At 40.9% G+C, this 27760-nt stretch overlaps 2 protein-coding genes across 4 annotated transcripts; both read right to left on the bottom strand.

The window, feature by feature from the left end:
• Positions 1-2841: 2841 nt before the first annotated feature.
• CDH26 (cadherin 26) lies at positions 2842-21428 on the bottom strand. Its single transcript, XM_064167327.1, has 17 exons — positions 21345-21428; positions 16655-16937; positions 15086-15186; positions 14879-15001; positions 14292-14453; positions 13328-13475; positions 12924-13090; positions 11875-12003; positions 10017-10202; positions 9565-9827; positions 8861-9003; positions 8385-8618; positions 7636-7860; positions 7069-7193; positions 6451-6525; positions 5164-5247; positions 2842-4425 (listed from the first exon to the last, which is right to left on the bottom strand). Exons 1-17 carry the CDS (start codon positions 21426-21428, stop codon positions 4225-4227), a joined length of 2733 nt encoding a protein of 910 aa, XP_064023397.1. The 3' UTR covers positions 2842-4224.
• On the bottom strand, positions 18823-27741 carry FAM217B (family with sequence similarity 217 member B). 3 transcript variants are annotated; one of them, XM_064168101.1, is made up of 5 exons: positions 27679-27741; positions 26220-26425; positions 25019-25124; positions 24840-24925; positions 18823-24459 (listed from the first exon to the last, which is right to left on the bottom strand). In XM_064168101.1, the coding sequence occupies exons 2-5, from the start codon at positions 26312-26314 to the stop codon at positions 23283-23285; spliced, it is 1464 nt and encodes a 487-aa protein (XP_064024171.1). In that variant the 5' UTR covers positions 26315-26425; positions 27679-27741; the 3' UTR covers positions 18823-23282. The 3 variants fall into 3 exon arrangements, with proteins under 3 accessions (XP_064024171.1, XP_064024173.1, XP_064024172.1); XM_064168103.1 differs by having other exon boundaries at positions 26225-26425; XM_064168102.1 differs by having other exon boundaries at positions 26220-27691.
• Positions 27742-27760: the final 19 nt, after the last annotated feature.

Raw genomic sequence — 27760 nt, 5'->3', positions numbered from 1 at the left:
TTATTATTTTACAGAATTTAGAACAAACTTAAATCTAATGAATTATTGATAATATATCATATCAGCTATTAGGAATAATCAGTAGAATGTAAAAATAAGATATTTGTAATTGTGATTCCAACAATATTGATGTATTCAGTGAAGTTATGCTTTACCAAAAAATACCTTTTTCGTACTGCTATTTTACTAATGCGAGCCTTATTTTCTTAAGACTAGGTTTTCATCTCTTAAGGATATTCAGAAAGAAGGAACAGATGTTAGTCGTGTTGCATAATGTATTACTGGAGGTAACTGGGCTGTGTGACTCTATTCTGATGCAAGTGGTAGAAGACAGTGAAAAAAAGCAGTTGATGCTGTATGAGCTTCTATAAATTTTAGCTCTGCTATTTTATTATTTGTTTAATTACTCTCATTGGTTAACTGTACCTGTTTGGAGAACAGGAGATAAGCTGAAGTGTCTCCCTGGTCTTCTGCACCCTCAGTTTCCTCCATTTTCTGTAGTACAGAATGAATGCTTGTCTTGCACACTGAGGCTTACTGCAGTGTCCTCAGCAGGAAAGGTGTCACAAGCAGAGCAGAAGAAATGTAGAGATTTATTCTTCAGAGTAAAAAATAGTTTGTCTGTTTGAGTTTGAATTCACACCTCATAGAGTAACTGGTTATAGCAGACTCCTACCAGAAGTGTTAAACGAAGCAAAGTGGGCATCTGAAATATTAAATATTCAAACATTTCAAGCACCTTCTCTTTCCTGAGAAATGTACCAGTCCCTAAAAAATGTGCATTCAGGGTAGAATTAAGTAATTACAGTAGGCATGGTGAATTATGTTATTCTAGACCTCAAGGACGTGTCCTGGTCAGATCCAAGTCAATGTGCCACCTTTCACTAGCAGGGTTAGCATGGGAGAGTAGATGTTTCCATTTTGAGGTCTTCTCATCACTTTTGAAAAGTGTGAAATAATGGGAGTGTGAAGAGCAGAAATGGCACAAGAAGTGGTGAGACAGATTCTGCTTGCCTGTGCTTTGCATTTGTCTTCTCTCACTTTTCCCCAGTCACCAGCTTTCCTTCCCATCCAAGCACAGTTAGAGGCTAAAATGAAAAGCCACATTGGAATGGTACAATTCTCCCATTATTCTCTGTCTTCAGCATTCTCTGTCTTCAGCATCAATACATGTTAAGAAGGAAAAGGCCATTTTCAGTGTTTTTGAAGGTGATAGTGACTTCTGAATTGAGTGGAGAAACTTTGCCACAGTGACAGGTGCTACAAAGTCTATTCCCTGCTTGCTTTCAGAAAAGCTGTAGAAAAGTCTCCAGCTTGGCTTGTGGGTTTTTTAAAAAGCACTAATCCAACACTCTGTTACTAAGTGTTTAATTATTAGGATTGTGAAATACAACAACACCTAAGGCATTAACAGAAGAAACTAATTATAGCCTGCTCAGCATGTAGCTTACCCTTCACTTGTAAAATCTCTTGTCATTTATTTGTCCTTTAAATGACTTCTTGTAATACCTTAATCAGGACAAATGGATCCTTCAGAAGGAAGAAAATGCCCCCACACCGGCACAGAAATATTTGATTAAAACTTCTACCCTTTCTGTGGCAACCTAAAGATCCCGGGGGATCTGCTATTGCTCTGCAGAGTAGAGGAAACAGCAGAGAGGGGAAATGCTTTCCGTCTGAGACGAAAAGCTTTTATTGCTAACGGGTTGACATTCACTCTCTGTAGGACCATCCTATGATCAAGACTCTCTTGTTCCCTTTAAAAGTTAGCGTCAGAAGTTTGGTTCCAACGTGATTAATTTCCCTTTTACTGATTGTGTGTCATTTACATTTAAGTAAGATTTTTATAAATGAGGCAAAACAAAGACAGAGATGAAGATTGTGCAGAGATAAACATTTGTGCTTCTGGGACTCCCACTGAGTTGGGCACAGCAGGGGCCAGAAGTAATGGGGATTCACAGGCAGCGTGATTAGACCTCTCACTGTGAACAGGTAATTGAAACACTATAGCCCATCACCAGCATTTACAAAACAGCAAGCCATGAAGGTACTTAGCTAAAGCAGACCCTGAACAAACCAGAGGCTTCATACGCTCTGCCACTATGAAGGAGCAAGGCATGAGCTGAGGCCATTGATAATATGCAGTGCGTGGACAGTGTTCTCTGACACCAGCCCCTATTCCTTTGGGCGATGCATGAGCTGTCTGCTTGGCTTTGAAGAAGAGAGGACTCCAGGTACAAACAGAGGAGTGTCGGGAAGAAAAGTGGCAAGTTGCCTTAACTAGAGGTCCTGTCTCAGCCCAGGTTTGCTGAGAGGCGCTGGTGGAGAAGGGCTGTGGCAAGCAGAGGCTTGGCATCAACCCTGACGTGAACATCTGAAAGCTCCCTCAGTGCAGGGGACTCTGAGGGTTCACTGTCACCCTCTGTGGAGACAGGGGAATAGCAGTTTGGAGGCCCAGAGCCTGATTGGGATATCATAATATGCAGTGTGTTTTGTGGCACAAGTAATCATGCTGCTCCTCAAGGTGTAAACACTACATCATTACCTCACAGTGATGCTGGGAAGCTGCAATAGATTAGTGCACAGACACTGTCAAAATCCTTGCAGACACTGAAATAATCATTGTTACTACCTGTATGAGCTCATTGTCTGTGACTGTAAGAACCTCCAGTGAACATCCTCATTTTCTATACAACAGCTTTGCAGTAAAACAGTTCTTTTCCTCTTTTTTTCTTCTGGCATTAGCAGCTGTGGGTCTTATCACATCTACAGCTTTGGTGTTTGCAAACACAGGCTTCTATAGACCCAGCACAAACATACAGAAACAATGAACACACAGAATTCTTTCTTTACTTTTAATCTTGCTTAGTTTTCAGAAGGAATAGCAAAACATAACACAATTCTAATCTCACCAATATGGTTATAAACTGATTTTAAAAGCCATCTTGTTTACTAGCAGTGCTGTGGAGTCACTGGCCTGATTTGAAGTCTGAAATTGTAAGTTAAGGACAGTTTATCAGAGTAATGATTTATTGTGTAAATAGATCTCGCTGCTGGCTTTTAGGAAAACTGATCTGCCTGCCACTCAGCCAAACTATTTTATCACACTTGACCAAAGTTTCCAGCCTTGAATTATTAGTTAATAATACCTAAGCCAAAGCATAATTCATTGTTTAAGTAAACAGATGCCAGACTTAGTGCTTGCCGTAAGCCAAGCATTTTTCTTTTGACACAGAATTGTAATAGAACTGAAGATCTGTGACTATTTCCATCTCTTCTTGCATGTACAACTTACCTAATGACAGAAAGCTATCTTCTGAGTATTCTTTCCTCATTCATGCATTGTAACACTGACAGCCATCATGATGCAACTGAGCATAGATCAACTGTACACATTCAAACATGCACACTCCACAGAATTTAAAACTAACACATCTTTGGTTTGCATGCAGGGAAATTTGATTCTGTCCCTTACGTTTTCAGCCGATTCATCGGCAGTACTTGAGGAAACCCAAGGATTTCCTCGTCACAGTCACTTGTAGATCAGTTAGAGAAGGTTCGAATGAAAGGAACAGTCATCCCTTGTCCTCTGTCAACAACTGCTTTGTTCGTACGGTATTACAATAGTGTCATGATACCAACAGCCACCAGATGCCAGCCTAAGCATGTGAGCACTAAGTGCCCGGTTTATGCTAAAAGGCCAGGCTGGAACAGACCTCTCAGGTCACTACGTCATTATGCAGTTATGGTCACACCATAAGTAGAGTGCACTTTCTCCTCGATGTTTCAGTGTCAAGTAGAAATAAAATATCTGGTCATCAAGTCAGATCCACATGGCACTGCAGTAAAGTTAACCCTGGCCTACCTGGTAATTGCTTCTCCATTCAAATTTGGCTTATTTCCATACGGAACTTTGACTGGAATTCCTAGCTCAGCACTTTTGTTCTTTAACTTTGCATACAAAATTTAGGGTACTTAATATGAGATCTTCTATTTGTGTAAGTCTGTACAGAATATAACAAAATCACTTCATCATCTCTGCAGAGTAGTTTGGTCCTTCCAGACACATCTTGGCTGAAGGTATGCAGCGTAAGCAGAAAGACCAACAGGACAGGTACTCGTGGTGCAAATATATTGCAATACTTTTGAGTGCAGCAGATAGTTCTGGGGGTTTTTGTTGCTTGGGTTTTTTTTCCCAAATTCATCAGTGCTTGGACTAATTAATTATGGAAATCTCTTCTGACAAATTTCTTCTAGAGCAGAAAAATTTGGTCCCAGAGTGTTCAAAAAATCAACAGGCAAATCCTCACTGGTAACGGTGACCGAGGAGAAGGAACTACTTTGCTCTAGTCCTCCTTCCTCAGTATATCTATGAGGTTCATAGATGGCCCCATAATCTTCCAGTATATTTTGGTAATACAGTTTCTAAAGAAGAGAAGAAACAACACATATCATCATGGAAGAAACAGGAGAAATCATCATGGAAGCTTTTCCTGCCATTTTGGAAATAAAACAAATTCATAGTATGCAAATTAAGCAGGTAAGCCAGAAGGTTACTGTAAAGGGTATGAGACTTTCTCTGGAAAGGAAATGTTTACTGAAACTCTCAGTTGCATAAGCACCAGAGCATGAACTTTAGTCTCTAGAGTACAAATGAGACAGAAAGGAGCATTTGATCTGTCCTGGACCAGGCAGAGTGCTATCAAGTAAACATGATTGCGTGGAGGCATGCAAGTTGGCCAAAGGAGACACAGAGGACAGGCCTGTGAACATGCAGTGGCTAGACAGGACATGGAAAGAGGAATTGGGATTTCCCTGATAGCACAGAAGAGCAGCCAAACTTTAACCCTGCACAGCAACAGAAAGCACTTTGCCCCACTTCCCCATCTCAAAGAATTTGTTACAGGTCACAGACCTCTGCCTGGCAGTAATTGTTGGGCGACCAGCCAGAGGCAGCAAGAAGACTAGAAGACAAGGCCTTTTCAATAAGGGAGAGTCTTAAATGTTTTCCTATAAAAAACATCCCTTCCTTTTTATTATCATACTTCTTGGATGTGGGCTGAGAAAGCAGCTGAATCCACAGCAGCTTTCCACTTTGCAATCCTTTTTTCCTATTCCTACAAGCCAGCTTGACAAAGGAGCAATTCATCATTTATTTCTTACCTGGCCCAGAGTTTTGTTCACTATCTGTACCATATAATCAAAGTGTCTTACTTGGAATGTCTTGTGACTAGTGTACAGGCCAACCTAGAAGACAAACATAGTATCTCAGGTTTGACCAGCATGATGTCACCTGCTAATATTTCTTTCAGTTACAAATACAATTATCTTTCTCTCTATTACATCCAGCCCTCTTGTGAAATCTTCTCCAGTTACATTGCAGCTTTTTCTGTTCAGGGGCAATTTCTTCTTGTAAGTGTGTGCTCCATGTGTACATAGACTTACCAATTGCAGGAATTCTTCATAGACTTTAATAACTAAATATATTTCTCCCTCCAAAATTATCGTATTCCTTTTCATTAATTGTGCTGCACGTGACCTCATAACTTGATAATGTTTACATACACAGGTTATCCTAGTTTCTAACTATGGTCTTAAGGATTGTGGAATTGGATTCTCACATACATAAAAAAACCCCTGTTTTACATTTTCTTTGCCTGCTGTAAGACAGAGATTGTTCTTAGAGTCTCTTGGTGATCATTACCTACTTATGAACAGAACACATGGCAGTTAGCTACTGATGTAGATGAGAACTGCCTTCAGGCATTCTTTACAATAAAAATAGACAGCTGTTAGAGAATAAAGTACTAAAATCTACAGAACAAATTCAAAAGCTTTCAAACCCCCAGAAGTATATCTTACAGTTGTAAGAACACTTATAAATTCTGTCCACACTCCCACAGTACATTAAATGGAATATGTTGGCCAGCATATTTTTGATAGATATCTGAAGAATGGTGGTTGCCAAGAACTGAGTAAGATCTCGTGCATATCAGTTTGGACACTGGAATGGGCTGCGCAGGGAGGTGGTGGAGTCGCCATCCCTGGGGCAGTTCAAGGCAAGGTTGGACATGGCACTTGGTGCCATGGTCTAGCCTTGAGCTCTGTGGTAAAGGGTTGGACTTGATGATCTGTGAGGTCTCTTCCAACCCTGATGATACTATGATACTATGATAATTCAGATACCATGATAATTTTTGAAGAAATTACACTTCCAGATATTTGGAACTACTGGAAAGAAGTGTCAGTCTCAAACTGAAAGGTGTTAGGGAAAAAAAAGTTATCAGCAGTATTTTAAATGCCAATGGAAGTTCCATCGAGTGACATTTCTTTGCTAATTGAGCTCTGTTGCATAGTTCTTCCCACTGTTATTAACACCAGACCTCATTCTTGGAATCACCAATTTCTGTGGTATTAAAAGGGTATCTACATAAGCAGACAGGCAGTTACCTCAGCAATTGCTTCTTTCCCAGCCTCTTCAGACACAGGTGGCAGAACAGCATGACCTGCGATATCCAGCTTAGCCTGCACACAGGGAAAGGGATGGTGTTAATAAGAAACTGAACTAGGCTGTGAAGGATCACACTTTTGCAGACTGCTCTCTTTTTCACTCTCATTTTGCTTAGCAGTAGTGGTGAGATTATGAGCTCTGGCCAAGAGGTTGGACTTGTTGATCTCAAAGGTTTCTTCCAACCTCAACAGTTCTATGATTCTGTTTACTTCCTTGTTGAAGACACTAGTGTGTGCAGTGTGGTAAGGGATGATGTGCCTCCTCCTTCTCTATTAGATTCCTTAGTAGGAAGGCACCTGGGAAGGTCCTGCTGACACTAAAAAATTGTAGGAGTGACAACAGTCTGTCACCAGAGTAGCATTATCCAGTTCACACAGGGTATCACTCCCCAGGTATGGTTAGTGGGGAAAAAAAAAAACCAACCAACCAACCAAACCAAAAAAGCTTTGTTTTGCTCAGTGCCCAAACCAGAGGAAATATATAAGAGATGACCAGTAGGACAAGATTCAGACACACAACACCAGTGGAGTTATGTGAAGATACACTTTTGCACTTACTTCAGACATAGACATTCTACTCTCTTCATTATAGGTCATTAAAGTCTGTTCACCTTCGTGAGGCTGAACAATAACTTCGCTTTTAGGTCCTGGTGCATAAAACCGGCAAAGCAGAATAGTGGAAACTGTTGAAACCAGAAATGGAATGGTGAAATGGGCATTTTGAATCGATCTGTATGGCTCAACACAGTATGTTGATGAGCACAACTGTGAATGAGCTAACTCACAAATTGCCATCAGTGTGGCCATGCAGATGCAGTGCCTAGCCTGGAGTGGTCAGCCTGTTCTAGAAAGTCAAGCTGGTATCCCCAGAGTACTGCACTGAGCAGGCAGACATACTAGATCACTAACAGGTAACCAGAGGAATAAGCTTTTCATTTTCGCTTCAGAGAAAAATCAGTAAGTTCACCTGCTCAAAAGTAACCAAAGTGACTACACCACCGTGACTGTGCCACCATGACTACACGTTAAGGCTGCTAGATTTTAGCACATGTTCATGACCTGCAATTGCAGATCCAACAGGCAGGTGACACATAATTTGCACAAATAAGTTAGGAGGTTACTTACACAGTAGTAATAAGAAAGCCATCAGTATTATTGCAATGGCACCACCTCCAAGTGTCACTGATGTGAGAAGTGGTGACTCTCTACATGTATGTCCATCTGGGCAAAAGCAAAGCTTAATGTGCTGATTCTGCCATGTAGAAAATCCTTGCTTGTCCTGAATAATGATAGGCACGAAGTAGTTACCTTCTGGGAGACTTCTTAACATTAAAAGCTCAACTGACTTCCCTGCAAAGAAGAAAAGCAAATTATTTTGAGACTTGTAGAATGAAGTCAGATGTTTTACAGTCCCTTCTCTTGCTAATCAAAGGGAAACTCATTCGCACCCCAGTTTCAAATACTTTTTCCTGCCTTAATTCACCATAGTAAATAGGACAAAATGACATCCCACTTTAGCACCTTGCTGAGCCTTCTGGGCAAAAAGATCTGTTCCAGTCTTGCTGCATTCTGACTTAGCTGCTCTGATAACCTCTAGAATTCATTAGGTAGTTAGCAGAAGTGATTCCCTAGCCATCTTATCCTCCTTTCTGTAATTCACATTGCACCTTGCTTCTGGTCCTGTACTCAGCAGAGATGATGAACAATGGAAATTTTTTTTCAAATTGCAGTAACTTTATATTTGTAAAGCTGCTCTTCCACGTCCTTGCAATCTCATTGAGGCTAATCAGTAACAAACCATAAAGGTAATAGACAGTGAAACACCTAGAGGACACATGACTGATAATAAACTTCTTATGAAGGACACAACTCACCAAAGTTCCTTCCTATCTTCCAGTTATGCTTCATATCTTCAGAGTCCTCAGCCAGCTCAAATGTAAATGGCCCAGAATATGAATGGACCAGACCAGGTTTAGCTTCTATAATAAGAGATGTTCCTTGATTTTTAGTACACACATATAAAGACGGAGCCACTAACGTTGGCATGTGATCATTAATGTCAGACAAGTAAAGCAGGATGGTGCCAGTAGCCGTCTGTGGTGGAATACCTAGACATGAGCAAAAGAAAGAGAAAAACATTCATTTTTAGGTATGGACAAAAGGCAGTCCATTGGCAGGATCTCTCTCTGCTTCAAGCTACTGGTCACACATGGCACATATTTTAAACATTAGAGTGTTCCGCAATACATTCTCCACTTGGATCCCTTATCTTGCTATCATTTCATACCTAACATGCACCTTATCTCAAACAGCCCAAAAAATGCTTGAATTATTCTGATTGGCTACTTACCATAACCAGCAGCATGAAGGATAATGGTGTACACACTGTTGTTCACATAAGGGGATTCTTGATCAAATTCCTTTGCGACAGTAAGAACACCAGAATTTTCATCCACATTCAGCCACTGATCTGGGTCCTGGGCTAACTGATATCTTAAGGAGAAAGGAAAAATTTACCAGTTACAATCTTAGATGGATTTTAAAAAGAAAAAAAATTCTAATGCATCTCCCTTTGCCTTTCTGAGCTCTGTAGATATTCTTACTGGTTAGCGGTGCTTAGTTTTGTTAACGTTATGACAAGCTGCATATTTCAATACAGGCAACAAATGTTTCCCCATGCCTTGTACAGGTTCATTAAAACTGCACCTAGAGGCTAAGAAAGTATCTAATTTCCACATCAGATTACCATTCTTGCAGCCAAGCACACCTTGCTCTTTCTATGCAAAAAAAATGTTGTCACCAAAATTAAAATACAAATTAATACAACCTGATTTTAAAGAAAACTGCTTTGAAGGCAAAGAAAAATTGAGCAACAAAAGACTGACTGTACCTTGAAATTGTATCTTACAGAACCAGCTATGCAGATCTGCAGTATCATCTACAGTAAACCTGCACCTCTCATGTGTATGTTTGTTTTACTGTATCGATATATACTAACGTCTTCATATTCCTAAGCTATTTCTTATTTTGAGAGTTAGAAGCAGCTCCACTTACTTTATCTTTGTTGGCACATCATCTGGATATGTGGCAGAATACCTTCTAAATACTCTCCCAGGCTTCATTGACTCTTCTTTTTGGACAATGAGTATAGGAGGATGAAACCTAAGAGCATGTTGCAAGACTTTGATGTTCACAGTTGTATCTGTGGATTCTAGGCTTGATATCATCACAACTCCATTTTTACACAAGAAGAAAGGTTCTTCATTTTCCACAGAAATTACAAGTCTCACCTCAGACTCATCTTCATAGAGAAGAGGCTGAAAACCCCAGACATAAGTCTGATTAGCAATTATGACCTCTGGTTTGGCAGTCACCTCTCTATGTCTACAACTCAGAGATGAGATGAGCTCATCCAACTCAGCTAAGATCCTAAGCTATTAGTCTTGTAAGCAGACTGGCCACACTACTCCTTGCCATACCTCAGTTTGTTTGTTACTGCTCCTTACCTCAGTAATACTCAGAATGCCTTCATTTGTCTCTGGATCTGTCTCAATGCTGAACTGTCCCTTTTCATTGCCTTTTGTTAGTCTGTATTTCGCTCTCCAAGCTGGAGTGCCAGGAGAGTCTTTATCTTCCACTTGGAGTCGTAATATATCTGGATATTCTTGACCTGCTGGAATCTGTAGCTGATACTGGGAGGGGAAAGGAAAAAGGACTATTTATATTCTCCAAAAGGAAGAAGCTTTTTAGCCAGTTCTGAGCCTAGTTCCACCAACAGACCATGTGGAGCTACTTTCTGCATACACTGCCGTTCTCTGTTGCAGTTCATATGTCCCTACTCAGTGACATAGAACCCTGCAGGAGTTGTACAACTAACTTTCCTCCCACACATTTCCACTGACTTCATAAAGAACTTACTACTAAAGCTATCTTCATCTAAAATCAGGAGGCTACTCAACTCTTCTAGTATTGACTATAGCAGTAGGCCCATAAAAGCCACAAGGGCTTTTAATCCAGAAGTGTCTTCTTGACTTATAGAAGAGATTGGCGCATATAGGCTTAGGCCAGATCTAGTCTGCAGGTGTTACATCCCTGACCTTGTAGAAAGCAAATATGTGTGAGATTGTAGCTAATTTCTTCACAATGGTTTAAGTATTGATAGTGCAATGCAGCTGTCAACTTGACTAACTAGCACTCCAAAGGCATACTAAGAAATGTCAAATACATCATCCAAGAAATATGCCCTAAATGTGAGGTGGCAATAAAATTTAAGTTGGGTTTATTTTCTTCATATAAGTTGGTGATTGGTTGAGATCTGAAAATTCAGGCCCTTGTTGTATGTGGAAAAGACTGTCCTTGCATCACAGCTTCTACAAATCCTATGAAGAGTAACTCATGTACTCAGAGAAAGGGGACAAATCACAGCTATGAAAAGGCTGAGATTTTTTTGACTGGAGTGAACAATGATGAAGCTCATATTTCTTGTATAAACCTGCTCTGGCAGATTATCTAACCTTATTGCCTCAGGTATTCCAAACACCACTCTACAGATCAGAGAACTACCATAGTAACACACTGGTAAAGATGTTTGCTTTTGTAAGGTCACTTTACACCCCCTGCTGTAACTCAGTACTTTACTGTTCACAGCTTCAAATATTTACACATACCAATGCCTGACACAGCTCTGCACTCTGGACACACTAGTTTTGGCAGAGATAGAGTTAATTTTCTTTGTGGCAGCTGCTGTGACATCATGTTTTGGATTTGTGCTGAAAACAACATTGATAACACAGGGATGTTTTTGTTATTGCTGAGAAGAGAGGCAAACTCTTTTCTGCTCCTCACCCTAACTCACCAGTGAGTAGGCTTGATGTGCACAAGAAGATGGGAGAGGACACAGCTGAAACAGCTGGGTCCAACTGACCAGAGGTCTACCCCATAGTAAATGATGCCATTCTCAGCAATAAAAGCTGCAAGGAAGAAGAGGGAAGGCAAGGACATTTGGAATTAGAGCTTTTGTCTTACCAAGTAACTACTATGTGTGATCCTTGCTTTTCTGCGGATGGCTGAGCACTTGCCTGGCCCACGGGAAGTGGTGAACTAATTTCTAGTTTTGCTAAGTTATATTGTCAACATCCTGATGCTGATAAACCTTGTAGAGCAAAGTTTATCACTGTCAATAGTCAAACGTTTTCTTATTGTCTGTGTTTTTGAGAGATATTTCTTCTGACACATAAAGCTCATTTGAACATGATTTGACCTGATTCTGATGGCTGCCAGTTCCACTGCTGAGTGTACTTGGCAGTTCAAAAGGAGAGAACTGTATTTAGAAAGGCTCAGTAAAATAATAATGTGTTCCCTTACATTATCTCTAGTAAATACAGGGAGATGGTTGTTTGCATCTTCAACAGCTACATTCACTGTTGCAGTAGATGACAACTGGGGACTTCCATGGTCACTGGCTTTAATCAGCAGTTTGAAAGAGTTGGCAGTCTGAAAAAAACAGGAGAAAGGATGTCCCAAGCTTAGTTGAGAAGCAGTTCCTGTATATCGCCAGTCAAAGATACCAAACTAGATGTGAGACACTACATGGTCTACATGTAGTGGACATGTATCTGTCCTGGTAGGGCATAATTCCTGCCAGGCCAGTTTAACCCCTACTCTCCCTCTTCTGTTGCGGGTCCAGGAGTGGAGTTAGATGAACAAACAATAAGGGTTTGTCCCCAGCAAAGCTGTGAAGCCTAGGGGCTTAGCACCACGTGTCAGGTGTCTTGTGCTGCCCCTCAGTGTGCCTGCGTAGTCACACGAGACACGAAGCTTTGAATTCATTGGCCGGAACAATGTTGCCAGTGCCTACTGGCCAGTTTCATTGTCAAAATGATGCATTTAATGTGGGTAATTTAGAAACTGCCTTTCTGCACTGACCCTCCACTGGGAACAGCACCCCATTCATGGCTCATTAACTGGGAATCGCGGTGGCCACATGTATGCAGCTTGTCAGCAGCATCTCAGTTCTTCTCTCCTTCCTTCTGTCTGGAATATTTTGTGTTTTACCTTGGGATCATTATCGTCAGTTTTGGCAGTGTCTTTGTACAGAAGACTTACTCAGGGACCAAAGCATTGCGAGTACATATGCTGGAGTTAATGCTAAGACTTCATAAGCATAGTTAGAATTTTTCCTGGTTTTGCATTCCTGTTTTCCAAGTTCCGATTTTTAAACTGTTTAATTCTGTGCAACTACTTCCTGTCAACTGAAAATCCAAAGAATCTCAGGGAATTTCCCCAAATTTTTGAATATTAAGAAAAAAAGTTAGCATTCACACAGAAATTAATATTCATAATTCACAACATATGATTAATTTCCACAAGAGTATCAAGCATTAAATGATAGGAAACTGTCATATGTACATCACCTTATAATCCAGGCATCCTGATAGATATATTGATCCTGTGGTGGGATCAACATTAAACATGAGTCCATCTAGATGAGGCATATGCATACTTAGAGAATAGGACACCTGTGAATTTCCAGTGCCGCCTTCATCTTTGTCCAAGGCAGTAACTTGGAAAACTGGCTCATCTAGAATGAAGAACTGAGATATTAATAGAAGTCTTTAGTCTCAACATGACATTTCTCAGACCTGTCTGTAGGCTCTTGAACACACAATCCACAGGCAGGAAAGTGCCTCTGAATGCATGAGTGTTTAAGTACAACCTATGGAGAAGAACAGATTTAGTAACAAAGGACAAAGAAAGAGGAATTAGAAAGAGCAGTCATATACAAACCAGTAGAATCCCTTGCCTGGATGGCACTCACCTTTACTGTGGGTCTCTCTTATTGTAATACTATATTCCTCCTTGGGAAACTCAGGTGCATTGTCATTAATATCTCCAACCTTTATGATGAAAAATAAAGGGTGGTCCAATGGTTCACCAGTTTTTCTGTACACAACATCGAAGCGTATCTAAATGAGTAGGGACACAGATATCAGGAGGGAATGAAAGGTATCATTTAGATACCAGAATGGAACACAACACTTTCAGGTTTTGACAAAGACCTTTCATTCAGTTGTCTGTATGATGGTTTGGTTTCATATCCATGAACATGCAGAAGATTCAAATTTGAATGCTGAATTCTCCTTTACTACACTTATTCCTACTTGAAAACAAAGCCCACAGTGTCTACCCTGGAACAATCCAGTAACTTGGAATAGAAAGACCACAACGGAAGATTTTTTGCAAGAGAAAAGCAAACTCACGCACATATATTTCACTCATACATTTGTTGTCACATTTATTTCATTACACTTACTACCTACGAACACTTTTTTACTTCTCAAGGACAAGCATGTGCTTACTCTTAAGTGTAAAGTTAGTGTAATGCAGCTTTGCAGCTCCTCCAGTGTTATCGTATCTTTTTGGAAGGCAGAGCTACTTGCTTCCAATTCTCTTGATTAGGAGTTTTCAGGTTTACAACTCCATGTCCTGTAGCTGTCATTTACTTGGAATTTTATTTCTTAGATTATGATCAAGGGTCATAGCAAAAAGAAGACAGAACTGAAGTGTACAGATACAGATTTATAATTCAGAGTGATGTGGAAGTTACCTATTGGACTCTGCTGATGCAATCATCTTACCATTTATTTAGAGGTTCAACATAAGAAAAGGGGGTAAAAATCCTCATATATCTAAAAATTTTATAGGTATGTCTCATCCTTGTGTAGCATTTAGCCATGAGAAAGCAATTTGCAAGCAGTTGTAAGTATTTTTAAGTGTGTTACCTGAAACATTTGGATCTTTTCTCTGTCAATGGCACGATGTACATACACATGTCCATTTGCATCATCTTCTATAGAAAACAATCCAATCTCCGGAGATTGATCTACCCCAGGTCCACTGATTAAATATTTTACTGTTGTGTTCAGTGATTTGTTATTGAAGAGCTTTTGAAAAGACAGTAGCACCACACAGTGCAAGGAAGACAGAACATAAACAAAAAGCTTTCGGACTCATTTGCTCCCTGCCCACTTTCTCTTTTCATGTGGGGGCCTTGCTTGAAGGCTTGGTCTCAATCAGCTCAAAAACCTTCTAGGTTGCACCGTCACTACTCTGCACAATGTGCAGGTACACAGCTGTGTGGAATGAGTCTTTCTACTCACAGGTCCTCTTTCCCCTCCCATAGAAAGGAGTGCTCTACCCTCCAACCACACAATTCAACCCAACTCTCTGCAAAAAGCCTACATTTGTTGAAACTTGCTGTTTGAAGAAAAGATCTTGCCCCTCTCTACCTTTGCTATTTTCTTGTACACTCTCTGATGATTAATATCTTTCTGAAGTTCAAGCACATTTTCTAAAAGGTTGCTTGTACCTGTCCAGCATATTTTGGGAATGGTCCTTTGTCCTCCTCTTGCACATCAATGGTGGTGATAACCCAGGTCCTTTTTGTACGCTGCAGGGGACGCACACTGTCTAACTGGGAAGAATCTCTCCACTAGTGGATAAAAAAGTGTATTTAGTGCCACAGTTGACATCTTAACTGTTGTGTATCTCTTATTATATTACACTGACTACAAACCTCAGTACTCTTCTTTTGGATGGCTTGTCTTAAACCGAAATTTTCAATTTCAGTGGAAAAACTGTTGGCAAGAGTAACCTTGTGAGAAAAAAACAGTGATAGTGAGAAGCACAGTTAACAGAAACCATCAATATGTTGCATAGGAGGAATTTGGCTTCACAGGAACATATTGATCCAATTTTCACAGCATTGTATTAAATTGTATCTAACCCTGGAAACTCCACAAATATTATCCAGCTTGTTCCAAATGAATTGGCATGAGAGCCTGGATATTAATTTCTCTGGTCAGATGAAGCCAGTCCCAGAAACAGGCAAACACTGATCTAACAGTCCCTGGTAGTATCTTCATGGCTTTTATCACACCAAGTCCCTCCAGTCTTTCAAACATTCACCTCTGTCTCTGTTTAGCACTCCTCTAGAAATCATCTGGTAGTGCCAGGGCATAAACCTACAACTGGAAAAATGTTAAGTCTGGGCAGTGTTTCAGGTTCTCAGAGACTGTTGTGTGACTCTAGCTATTCTAAACATAGCTGGTTTACCAGAAGATGAACACTGGTCCAAGTTTCTAATCCAGAAGAGTAAAACAAATGGTTGTGAATGGTGACTGCATTCTAACTGGCAGGATTTGCCCTTTTATAAGCACAGGCTTAGTGTACTGCTCCCAGACACTGAAATCTTTACTTGAAATCTTTCATCACAAAGGAGCATGACAATACTCAAATTACACTCTCGCCATTAGTTTACAGGTAACCTGAATACCTTCCTCCTAATCCTCATTGCTTTCATTTGAAAGCTTGGGGAGCTGTGATTCATTCCATCAACATTTCCAGTTGCATTTAATAAATGAAACAGCTCTTCCAGACTAGATTTGGATTAAGGTCAGGCCTTTACCCCAGAGGCCTTCTCTGAAGAAACAAAATACTTATAAATCTATCATGGTTATAAACTTGCCATGCAAAGGGGGCTCACCAGTAATGCCCTGGAGCCACTCTTTAAAGCTGTTGTATAACCCAGGGAAAACTTCCGCGACATACAAAGAGCAAGCAAGACTTCAACCCAGAACCTGCTTATAGCATTTATTAGCTTTGTTCCAAGTTCAGCTTTGCTGGGCTCCCCGAACACACTGCTTTCCCCTTTGTGTATGTATTAGCCATTTGCAATTGGAAACTTTGTCTTTTCTGGCTTGCACACTGCCCCATGTGCACCAGCTGCGCAGAAAAGGCTCAGGCTATTGCTGTACCAGTTCCAGCCATGTGCACTGCTAGGAAGGAAGAACCCAGTTCAGGACCACAAACCTCACAGAAACACTTGTGGAAGTGCTACAGAACTGGAAGACAGGTTCATCTCAACACGAAAGAAAACTCTCCTTCTTTGAGACTGATAGAGCCCTGGACCAGGCTGCCCAGAGAGGTTGTGGAGTATCTTTCTCTGAGGAGATTCCAATTCACCTGGAAATCACGATCCTGGGCAACCTGCTCTGACCCTGCTTAAGCATGTGGGTTGGATGTCAACGAGGGACCTTCCAAGTCACATCATACTAGGATTCTATGTGTCCCAACCCACACCTACCTGCAGGAGCAGAAGCACGGCCAGCAGCTCCATGGGGCGCAGAGCCGCAGCGGGACAGGTACCGGAGCCGGCAGCGGTACTGCAGAGGGGAGCGCAGCGGGGAGAGGCCCCGGTCTCTCCTCTCGCGGCGCCGCCCCGCGTCAGCAGGTAAGGGCAGCGAGAGCGGCCCCGCACTCGGCTGGAGCTGGGCTGGCTCCTGGGAAGGGCAGGTAACGGGTGATGGCAGCGGTTGTGTTTTCAGCAGGCGGTCAGTTCCCCCTGGTTTCACCGCCGCTTGGGCGGCCTCAAAGCACAAGGGAATGTTTCCACCTCGTCAGACGCAATGAAATGAAACATGAGCTGTGGATCCTGTAAAACTGAAACGATGCAAAGCAAAACGCAGTCCTCCTTCGCTGAGTTCTCCAGTCTGTTTGCACCTGCCACTTTAAATACTGCACAAAACAAATGTGTCATTACTACAGTTTTATGGCTATTATATGGCCAGAATAAACCAGCTGGTGGCCTGTAATAGTTAGTTGGAAATGCCATTTCCTAATAATAATGCCATAGAGGTTTATTAAAGTGCAAACATGCACCTTTACATTCAGTGGAAGCTACTTTTATCTGCCATACTCGGAAGTGCAACTTCTAAACTTTAGACTTTGAGCCAAGACCAAGTTCTGTAGGTTACCTGAGAGGAGATACAAACACTAGATAGTCCTGTGCAGCTAAAAAGCCTACAAGCATGAACTTGTATATCTGAATCTAAAACTCCCACCCAGCTTGTGAAATATACACTTACAATGAAACTAGAAAAAGAAGACGAAATGAAAAACCAAAGTTTGCAAATCCATGTTAAAAAGCAAACAAACAACAACAAAAGAAAACCAACAACCAACAACAAACCACAACTGAGTGAAAGAGAGCAAATCTTGGCTTCCGCAAAAACAACTTCTACAGGAGTCGCCGTCCCTGGGGCTGTTCAAGGCAAGACTGGACGTGGCACTTGGTGTCATGGTCTAGCCTTGAGCTCTGTGGTAAAGGGTTGGACTTGATGATCTGTGAGGTCTCTTCCAACCCTGATAATACTGTGATACTGTGTGATACTGTGATAGAATTTTCCATTCTCTTGTATTGCATTTACTGACACAAGGAAACACAGAATTGTTTTGGCTGGAAAAGACCTCTAAGATGATTAACCATCGACCCAAAACCAGCACGGTCGTTAAAACATGTCCTGAAGTGCTGTGCCCAATGTTTTTTATTTAACACCTCCAGGGACTCCACTACCTCTCCGGGCAGCCTGTTCCAATGCCTGACCACCTTAAAGAGGCTTATTTTTTTCAGAACTGAAAAACAATTAATTTAGGTTGTTGAAAGCTGTGAAAGAAAGATGTAGCAAAGAACTGACCTCAAGTTCTGGTGGAAAGGAAAAGTAATAGATCATGTCAAATAGGCCACACTGTTTTAAAGAACAATGAATGTGGAGAAGAAGGCAGAGGATCAAAAACACACTATTAACAGGACAAAATAATAGTAACATGGTTAAAGGGCAGCATAGGATAGGATGGTTTAGACATTAGAAAATCCTGAAATAGCAAGTACATCTTGGTCATAAAATTCAGGTGTGGTATCTCAGAGATTTGTCATGCTTAATGGAAGAGATTACCAAAATATCAAAGCAAAGGGATTTTCAGCAACAACAAATGTCATTTTCTCCCTTTGAATCTCTCACCCTTTATTTTCTTCTTGAGCTCAATGTATGAACACACCATGTGTAAAGTTAAACATACTTATCCATGTATACTAGAGACATGAGAATGTGGCTCTCTGCAAGCATCTACCCACATCTTTGCTGTTCTTTGGGTAATGTTCAAAGTGTTCTGGTGGTTATAAGAATATGAAGACTCGTTGATTAGAGCATTTAAGAGAGAAAAGGTTCAAACATGGTGAAGTAATTTTTTCCTGTTATTTTCACCTTTTATGATGCATTAATACAGCCGCTGCAGAAATGATCACCGGGTGGAGCACAAATAGTCACAGAGCTTTAATTACCTAGTTTGGCCAGCAGCAATCCAGCTAAAGAATGCTGAACTATGTCTTACCCCACACTGCAGTGAAGAAATTCGCTACAAGAATTCAGAGATGCCATCTTGTGGATGATGAAAAAAACACAACTTAGTAAGAAATAGGCAATATCTCACTTTTATTAGAGTAAATATACAGTAACTTTGAATTACAAGATCACTTTCCAATGAAATTACTAGCAAAAATATCCACAAAAAGTCCAAATAAATAAGAATACATGATTGCCAACATCAAAAGCTGGGCTGCAAATTCTCAGTTAATACAGTTCCAGACTTTCCACACAGAATGGTCTATTTTTCAGGAAAAAAAAAAACACTAACGACAATGGGAGCAACAAAAGCTTAATACCTTTAAAATAAGGCAAAAAATAGTACATTCTAGGCAATTTCATATTGCAGAAATGTCAACTATATCAGCTCAAAAAATGTATCGCATACTGATTGAAAAAGCTGTCAAAATACTCTCAAACTTCTAACAGGATCCTTTAAACAGCAAATACAAGATAAAAGTTGCTTCAAACAGAAATAAATGAAACACAGAAAGGACACAAGCAATAATGGGGTTGCAGCATAGTTAAGCAATTTGAGGTCAAACAAGACTCCAAGTTTAGTCCAGTGCAATGAGCCTGACCGTCATGTGTAGCATTATGTGGCTCTGCCAACACCCTGGGCATGGGGCAACAGCACAAAGCCCTAGCAGCACAAAGATGGTTGCAGAGCCATGGTCACAGCACTCTGGGAGAAGGGCGTTGGTGGGAGGTGAGAGCTCCCTATTTCTCCAAATAGGGAGCAACCCATTTTCTCCAAACTCAACTTTCTCAGTACAACTACTGTTGAGATTTTTTGCCTATGTGAAGAATTATCAACACACAGCTTTGAATTCATACTAGCAAATGCGATCACTCATTCAGGAAGAAAAATACAGTCTACCTTATCAGCCTTACTAAGTGGCCACCCCATCATTTAGGACACCGAGCCAGCAGTTTGGGGACTGAGTCTTCCTTGAAAGGCTCTTACACTTGAAGGATATGGGAAGCCCCTCTTCCCAGAATGATATATGTTGCTTATACATTGATAACCCTTCCTTGGAGCATAAATTCTGAGTGCAGAAGCTTGACACCCGTCCTGCTGACAGAACAAGGAACTGGAAGCATCCTGCAGGAACTTCAAAACTGCTCTATGTAACCAAAACCTATCACACAGTGTGTGGAGGGGTGTGGGGAGGTAAAACCAACTGACCACAGTATTTCATTGCAGAGATGCAAGAAAAGGAGAAAAAAGAAACGTCAAGAGAAAAACAACATTGTGCAAGTTATGCACTGAAAATACACTTTAGCATCACAAAGGAAAACAGTGTACACGTACTGGAGAAAAAATCTGTTTCTTCACATCTTTGTAACAGGGTAATTACATTAAAAACTAAGCTGTTCAAAGCTTCTATCAGTATAACTGAACCTGGCTGTTCATTTAAAATGCAACCTGAGCATATTTGTTCTGTAGGCAGTACTGCAGAACAATAAACTTTTAAAATAAATAGAAAAGAATATATAAATTACTCTGTTTAAATATCTCACATCACAGTAAACTTCCTCTTCAAGAAGCATTGTCAGTGCTAGGCTCAGACTCACATATCATCATATTGCTAAACATAATGGAAAAAAAATAGCCACACAATCACTGGTCTGTGGAAGTATTTTAATTCTAACCTGAACATATTTGATGGAATAAACTTCTCTGCTACATTCAGAAGTGCTTCTAAAGACAAACTCAAGGTGGCAAAAACCAGTCTTCTCCATAAAAGGAGCTCTTTTTATCTATAGGCTCAGAACATAGTCAAGTTAAAATGGAAGTAAAAGTGTTGCAGGATAAAATCCAACTCTTGCAGGTCTGCTCACACTAAGTGCTGTTTGTGCAGGCAGAGATTTTCTATTTTTGTATGCAGAGAAGACTGCGTAAGTAATAAATCAATGAACAAAAGTTAGATTGGTGATTATCATGTGAGACAAACTTGGCCAGATCACAGCCAGAGCTTTACACAGAACTCAGACTTATTTTAAGGGGCATCATCATCTACACCTGCTTAACTTTTTAGTCTCCGACGATGGATTGATGACCATCAGATCACAAGTGTGATATTGAACCAAATTTTTCCTAGGTCTGTGAGAAAATTTTCCTTAGTGCACATCAGCTTTGTTCTGGTCAAGACTGACTGAAACACTATTTATTCTTTAACAGGTCATCATGCAAAATGTGCCTGTAACCACGTGGCCTGCATATAACCTAAGAAAGCATCAACACAGAGTAACCTTTCAGAGGAAAATTTAGCTTACACTAATATTCAGTGCTATAAGAACATGCTAAATTGATTACTGCATCCAACAGAATTTGTTTTAAAATATCTGCTCTTCTGTTGACTCAATCCTGCTCACCTTGCTTTTGGCGCTAAACCAGTGTGCTAAAGCTGTCCTCTAAAGAGGTTCTTATTGTCAAGAACAGTCCTACTGACTGTTGTTGATGAGAATCAGCAAAACTTGTCCAAGGAAGGCTTGCAGAATTTGACCACAATTTAAAATTCAAGCGCTGGATGCAAGAACTTTTCATCTTAAAATAAAGAGCTGAAATACATGATGAATCTGGGACGCAACAAAAGGATGAAACAGCAACAATGGAATGTGCTGGTCCTCTGCATTGCTAGTGTTGAATGCCATCGTCAGTGTTTCACCACACCTCTGACCCAGCCAATTTATCTGATCTTTGAGCATGTCAGATTTTCACTTTAATTGCATAGAGCTGAATGTACATGCAACTACGTTTCATTTTAACTGTAACTTCGCAAATATTGAATATGGAAATATAATACTGGGTATTACATTTGTTTATCAATTGAAAATTTCACATTTGGTCTCCAGCAGACTAGGAAAAAAAACACTAAAAATATTTCTTAGACTATTCCTGAGCAATGTTTTTAAGTACTGTATAATACTCTAGTTTATTACTACATTTATCAATAGCCTCACATTTTGAACTACATATAAATCCATGCTTTGAAATTTTACAAAGCTGAAGATCTGGTAGGCACAATTAAAGAATAGAAACAGCTAAGCATCTTAAAACCAAGATGAAATCAACAAGAGAAGTGCAATTGAACTATATACATTATGCACTCTTTTGTATTTGCTACTTTTTCCTTTTCTATCACAAGGTGAAGGATTAACTTGTAAAATTTGGTCCACCAGAGCTCACTTCTCATGAACAGTTCAGTATGTCTGGTGGCTGAGGACAAAGTTACTGCTGCTCAGTATTCCATTTTAAAATTAAAGTACTAAGTACTTTCTAGAATTTAAGCTTCAACAAGATTGTGCCCCCTGCTGCTGTGCTTAATTAGAAATTGTAACAGATAAACTGACACTTGAATACTCCTGAAGTACTCTTCATATTCTCTTGTATCTTACAGACGCAGGAGGAAATAGAGGGTCTGAGGGCCCTCAGTGACACAGTTTCCTTGCTTCAGATTATTTTCCCTTCATTAAACCTTGACAAAAGAAGCCAAATTAACTGAAGTAGACTGGATCATGGGATAAATAACACTCATCCTGGGTGACTGAAAATAATTATCTTTTGTATCAGAATCTATCTTTACTTGAATTTCCAATAGCCTTTAAATTCATACTCTAAGAGTCTATTTTTCACATTCTGAGAGGCTACTAGTTCTGCAAATCAGGCCAGAGTCTCCAGTTAATACCCTTGGTTCACATTAGTCACATACATCCATGTGCAAATTGAAATTTTGTCATTTCCTTTAAATGACCAAGAGCATCAAGGCTTACAAAATGGACTTCAAGGAAAGCTCTCTGTAAACATAGTGAAAATTTCTGGGTAGAAAAATACACATTCCATTTTCTTAATCTGTCACCATTGAAGCTGTCTGCTCCCTAATAATTTTTTGTCCTAAAAAGAACCCTTCCTGCATTAAAACATTTCAAAACATTAACTCCATTCTTCTTCTTACAAAAATATCATTTCTTGCTCAACCAAAAAATTCCATTCATCATCTTCTGTGAAGAACTGGAGTTCAACTTTGCATAGATAAGCACACTCTATTATGCTACAAAAACAGTCAAGCCCTTTTCCATCAGACAGCACATCTAAGAACATCACATTGACATCTCACAGAACAGCACATCAGTTCAAGAACAAGAGCATGGAACCTATCCTCTCGAATATACCAAAGCATAAAAACCACTACAGACTTCAGTGGACTTCAGCTGGTGCAACTAGGAGGACATGCTGCAATTCTCTAACACTTTGCTATAATCTTCATTGAGCAATTGCAAGTATTTTTAAGGAGAGACCAATGGAAGACACTTGCCCTCAGGGAAAAGACTTCCTGCTGGCCCTGCTGGCTTAAGATCAAATGTACTGAAATGAACAGTTCTGACTTAGAACCATGCATCAGGAACATATTTTCTCAAGATCTTCATGTGAAGAAAACATGACTCTTCTGCACTGGCCAAATGCCTTCCAGCAGTCAAGAAGAATCAACTTTGCTAATGAGTTTTTGTTCATTTGTGTGATGTTTGCTTTGTGCCATTTATTTTCCTGTCCACTGCTGTTTTTTTAGAGGGAACATAATTGCTGGCATTGCCATTTTTCTTTGGATTTGTACCCGTGTATGTTCTTAAACCTTTGATGGGAGCAGCTGAACCAGGAAACACTGGGCTTTGTTTAGGGGGTCTCATATTACCAACACTTTGAATTTTAGAACTGTTCTCAGAGGGCTGCTGATTGAGTTGTTGCTTTGCAATTGGCTTTTTTTTCAGTTCACTCTTTACTTCAGCAGATTGTCTGGGAGAAGACACTGCACATCCCACTCTCTCAGAAAGTTTCAAATGACCTGGATGAGAATGTAACTGGCGGCTTCCTTCACAGTAGGGTTCTCCCCTGTGACCTGAATAGCTTCTGGGCAGCTTTGAAACACTTTCATGAGGAATTATTTGTTTGCTAGGCAAAGGGCTAAGCAATGCCTTGCCTTTGCCAGGGCTTTTTAGGGTACGGATAGAGCTGGGAGCAGTCTGTGGTCTGGCTTTGGTTGCCCTTCCTTTCTCATTCTGCACAGTCTGCATCTGCAGCCATTCCAGCTGCAGAAGGCGATCAATGAATTTCTCAAGAAATCCTGTTGGCTTTGGCTGAAATTCCATTTTCCCCTCCACATTAACAAAGATGGCCAACTGCTTCAAGTCCCATGAGTTGAAAGGGGGTGGGAGAAAGTCTGGGTAGTAATACTCTGATTCTTTAAAACCCGTATCAAGAACATGTTCCAAACAACCTGGATCAATTTCTTCAGCTCTGAGAATGAGTTCTGGTGGTGTGCAGGGAGACGGGGGAATGGGAATCCTTTCTGAATCAGACAGATCACTGGCACTGTCATCTTCAGCATCTTCTTTAATAATTTGTACTGATTCAAAATCAAGAAACATTTCACTTACAGATCTTTCTTGCCATTTAGAAGAGCATGGACCAGCTTCAGCAACACATTCTTCCTGATTCCTTTCCAAATGTTCTTTTCTGCTGCCATAAAAATGTTGCACTGGGACATCTTTAACCTTACAGAGGCTACCTTGCATGCTGCCCTTTGCACTAGGAGGGATCCTCTGCAGAAAAGATTCATTTTGCATTCTTTCTGGGAGACTCCTCTTTGGTCCTTGTGCTCTGTGCAGTGATGTGCCAACACTTGTGATTCTAAATAAAGATCATATCCTGTTAGAATAATGAATATCTTTGGAACATCAGTTTACAAAGGCCTTCCTGCCCCATTAGAGGACCTGGATCTAAATGAATGAGGCTGAAACTGGCATGGAAACTTGGCAATGTGTAAAATCAGTATTTCTTGGCAGAGATAACACTGCTTGCTACTGATTTTGTGTCTTATTTTACTCTCATTTTGTCTGAGAATTCATCAAGACAGGATGGTAAAGTTCCATATTGATAATTTGTTGTCCTACTAAATGCTGAATTCTGGGGCCAGTGTTAAGTTAAAGGCAAAACATAGGTGTAATGATTTAATCACAAGCAGTTTGAAATGACTACAAATTAGACAGACAATCTCTACATCTAACTACCTCTTTGACTGACTACTGTCATCCAGCTGGTTTCTTCCCTTCTTAAGAACACTTGGTTGGTTACCATCTTGAGTGTCATGGGAAATCTGAAACAATATGCAAGCACATGAGGTTATTATGAACCTGACATAAACTGAGTACCCTTTTTCTGTAAACAAAACCAAAATGGAATGATTTACCTTTTCAATGGTACTTGATACATTCTTGTCTAGTCTTCCAGGAGAAGCTTTCACATGAGCAATTGGTTTATTAAGTCCTTTGGTGCTCGGATGGCTTTTTCCATTACTGTAAATAGCAAGGATTAAACAGAATATCACAAATAAGTAACAACATACACAATCATATAGAAATACAATAGAAGGTTTAGAATGCAATTTGGTTTAAAAAGAGTGATTGCAACTATTCCTAAAGTTCATCAGAACTATGCTATGATCAGTTTTTATACTACTAACCACCTTACTAGGATTTTAATACCACTACACCAAAAAGTAATTCAGTCAGACATTAGAACAGTAATTAACTCAGCCCTTGTACTCAGTCCTCTACCAGATGATCCCACAGTTACTTTGGGGATAATAAACAGTAAATATTAGAGACTTTGTATTCAATTACTAATTTCTACACTACCTAGGGCATGGTCCTGCTGCAGTTTAACATATTTAATTACAAAGTACAATCTGAAGTCCACTGCAAGACTTTCCCTTTCTCATTTGCATACTCTTAACAAAATTAAGAGATTATTCCTATGAAGTTAAGGAATGGATGTGGGCAGGGACCATACAGCCTATTCTGATATTAACACAACTTCACAAAAAAGGCACAAACAAAACCTTTCATGCTTTGTGTTAGAATGGGGCTGTGAATATATTAATAGGAGGAAAACTCATATGCAAGTAAAAAGAATGGCATTACTGATTGGGACAGTTTAAAACTAAAATATGTTTCCTCAAATGAAAGAGATACATCTTTGCATAAGCACATGGAATCATTAAATCAGTGCATGCTGTAAGGATCAGAACACCCTGTTCTACAAACAAGAATATTACTAATTTTAAAAAGTAAAGCTTGAAAATGTCACTTTACAACAAGAATAAACAAACTGTGCCCTCCCAGTCTAATCTAGCTCGACTGCAGTTCAGTTAATTTGTCCAGCTGCACACATAGGTTTGCTGCCAGTAAAGAAGAAGAAAATCAGTCTTGGGTCCCCAGCATTGATTCAGTCACCTGCTACTTTGTGACTTGCACGATCATATTGCACAACTGCTTCTGTTGCTGTGGAGCAGAGAATGACAGTCTGAACAGTACAGCCATGCACATATTAACTAATCTGCAGTACTTAGAAATTCCTGTAACTAGAAAAAAAGAAAATAATTTCCTTACTTTACCATTCCTTTGTGGTTTTCATTGATTTGGCTTTCCTTTCTTTGTGTCTCTCTGTGCAGTAATAAGGGATATTCTTGAATGCCTGGTCCCATTATTAGTCTTTTTAGAGGGTATCTGCACCTTTATTTTTACATAATCTTCAAACGACTCCAGTCTTTTGGGTTCGTAAGGCGCAGTGTACCAAATGCAAACATCACCACAGCCTAGAGATGCAGTAAACAAACACCATGCAATTCCTCCCAATGTGACTTATTATTAAAGCAGTAAGATAAGCCCGATCAGCAACCAAACGCTACTGGAAAACACCATCCCCTCCCCCAGCGATCGCCTAACGGGCACAAGCATCATTCGCCTTACTCTCCTGAGTCCATGCCGAGCTGTCATCACCCCGGGCGCTGCGGTGGAAGCCCCGCTGCTGCTGCAGGCACCGGGCACTGGCCGGGACCGCAGCAGCACCCGGGAAGGCCCCGCAAACCACGCAGCTCCGGGCAGGAGCCTGTCCCTAAACGACTGCTGGTAAATTATCTGCAGGTACAGCAGCGTTAGGAGCGCTACCTCTCATTGTGTAACGTGTTCATTCCCACCGTGTTCCTCCTGCGCAGCACCGCGTGTATTGACTGGAGCCAAGTATCGCAGTCGAACGGGGGTGGATGTTTCTGCTCTTCATTTAACAGGCACAGATGAACAGCCACCTGCGCTCCGCGCACCCCGAGTTGCCTTTTTGTCAGAAAACGCGCTCTTAGATTCTTATATGCAAATTTTGTGTCAGATACTGCTTCTTTTCGTTTTCCAAGCCAAATCCCTCCCTACTGATAATTTTCTACTAAAAATACACCGAGCGGCATTTCTAGCATTCTTTTATTTTCCAGATCCTGCATTCCCCTACTAGGGTTGCACGGATGCGATCTGCAAAAAGGGGACAGATGTCCAGCACCAGCACACGTCTCCTCGCCAACCTCTGGTTTTGTTGCAGTGCTATTTATATATTCATGTCTTTATCTATTCACATTTGAGCCTGCTGTATTTCTTAGAAGCCACTCTCTCCGCCATCTCCCTGGCCCAGGAGGGCGCACAGGGGCCATGTGCGTTGCCGGTGCCTCTGGGTCCTCGCGGATCGGGACAGCAGGGTCTCCGGACAGGCACTCAGCGCACTGCCGGAGCCGCTCAACGCAACGCCATAGCGTTGTGGCGCTGTCTTCCTGGCTCCGAGCTCGCCATGGCAGATGTACCCATACAGCCTGCAAGCAGCCACCATGCCGACCCGGGCCCCGCATCCCTCCCTCCCGGGATGCACCTGCGATCCCCGATGCCAACCGCCGCCGTAGCTGTCCGGAGGGCAGGTCGTAATTAAGGAATCGCCTCCACGCAATTTTTGCCTTTTCTGCCTTTCGTTCTCCTACAGCCTTGTCTGCCACTGGCGCCTCCCGGCCCCACCAGCCCCATGCCCGATACCTGCCTTAGCCTCAGTCCCCGCCAGCACCTCAGGGCACGTCGAGGGCACCAGCCGCAGGTGCGCAGGCGCAAGACGGGGGCGCGCA

Source organism: Pogoniulus pusillus, chromosome 29, assembly GCF_015220805.1.
Source record: "Pogoniulus pusillus isolate bPogPus1 chromosome 29, bPogPus1.pri, whole genome shotgun sequence".
NCBI classification, from domain to species: domain Eukaryota; kingdom Metazoa; phylum Chordata; class Aves; order Piciformes; family Lybiidae; genus Pogoniulus; species Pogoniulus pusillus.
Note: the sequence above shows the minus strand (reverse complement) of the source record. Positions and strands in the feature narration are given on the sequence as shown.

Bases quoted from the DNA above. Each gene is read 5' to 3' on its own strand.
- CDH26 (XM_064167327.1), bottom strand. From the start codon at position 21,428: ATGGCATTCAACACTAGCAATGCAGAGGACCAGCACATTCCATTGTTG. The intron at 14,454-14,878 runs GTACAAGCAACC...TCTTTTCAAAAG, and splicing joins TCCCAAAATATGCTGGACAG to CTCTTCAATAACAAATCACT. The intron at 10,203-11,874 runs GTAAGGGAACAC...TTCCCCTCCCAG, and splicing joins CTGTATTTACTAGAGATAAT to TATCAGCTACAGATTCCAGC.
- FAM217B (XM_064168101.1), bottom strand. From the start codon at position 26,314: ATGGGACCAGGCATTCAAGAATATCCCTTATTACTGCACAGAGAGACA. The intron at 24,926-25,018 runs GTAAATCATTCC...ATATTGTTTCAG, and splicing joins TATCAAGTACCATTGAAAAG to ATTTCCCATGACACTCAAGA. The intron at 24,460-24,839 runs GTAGTTAGATGT...ATCTTTATTTAG, and splicing joins GACAGTAGTCAGTCAAAGAG to AATCACAAGTGTTGGCACAT.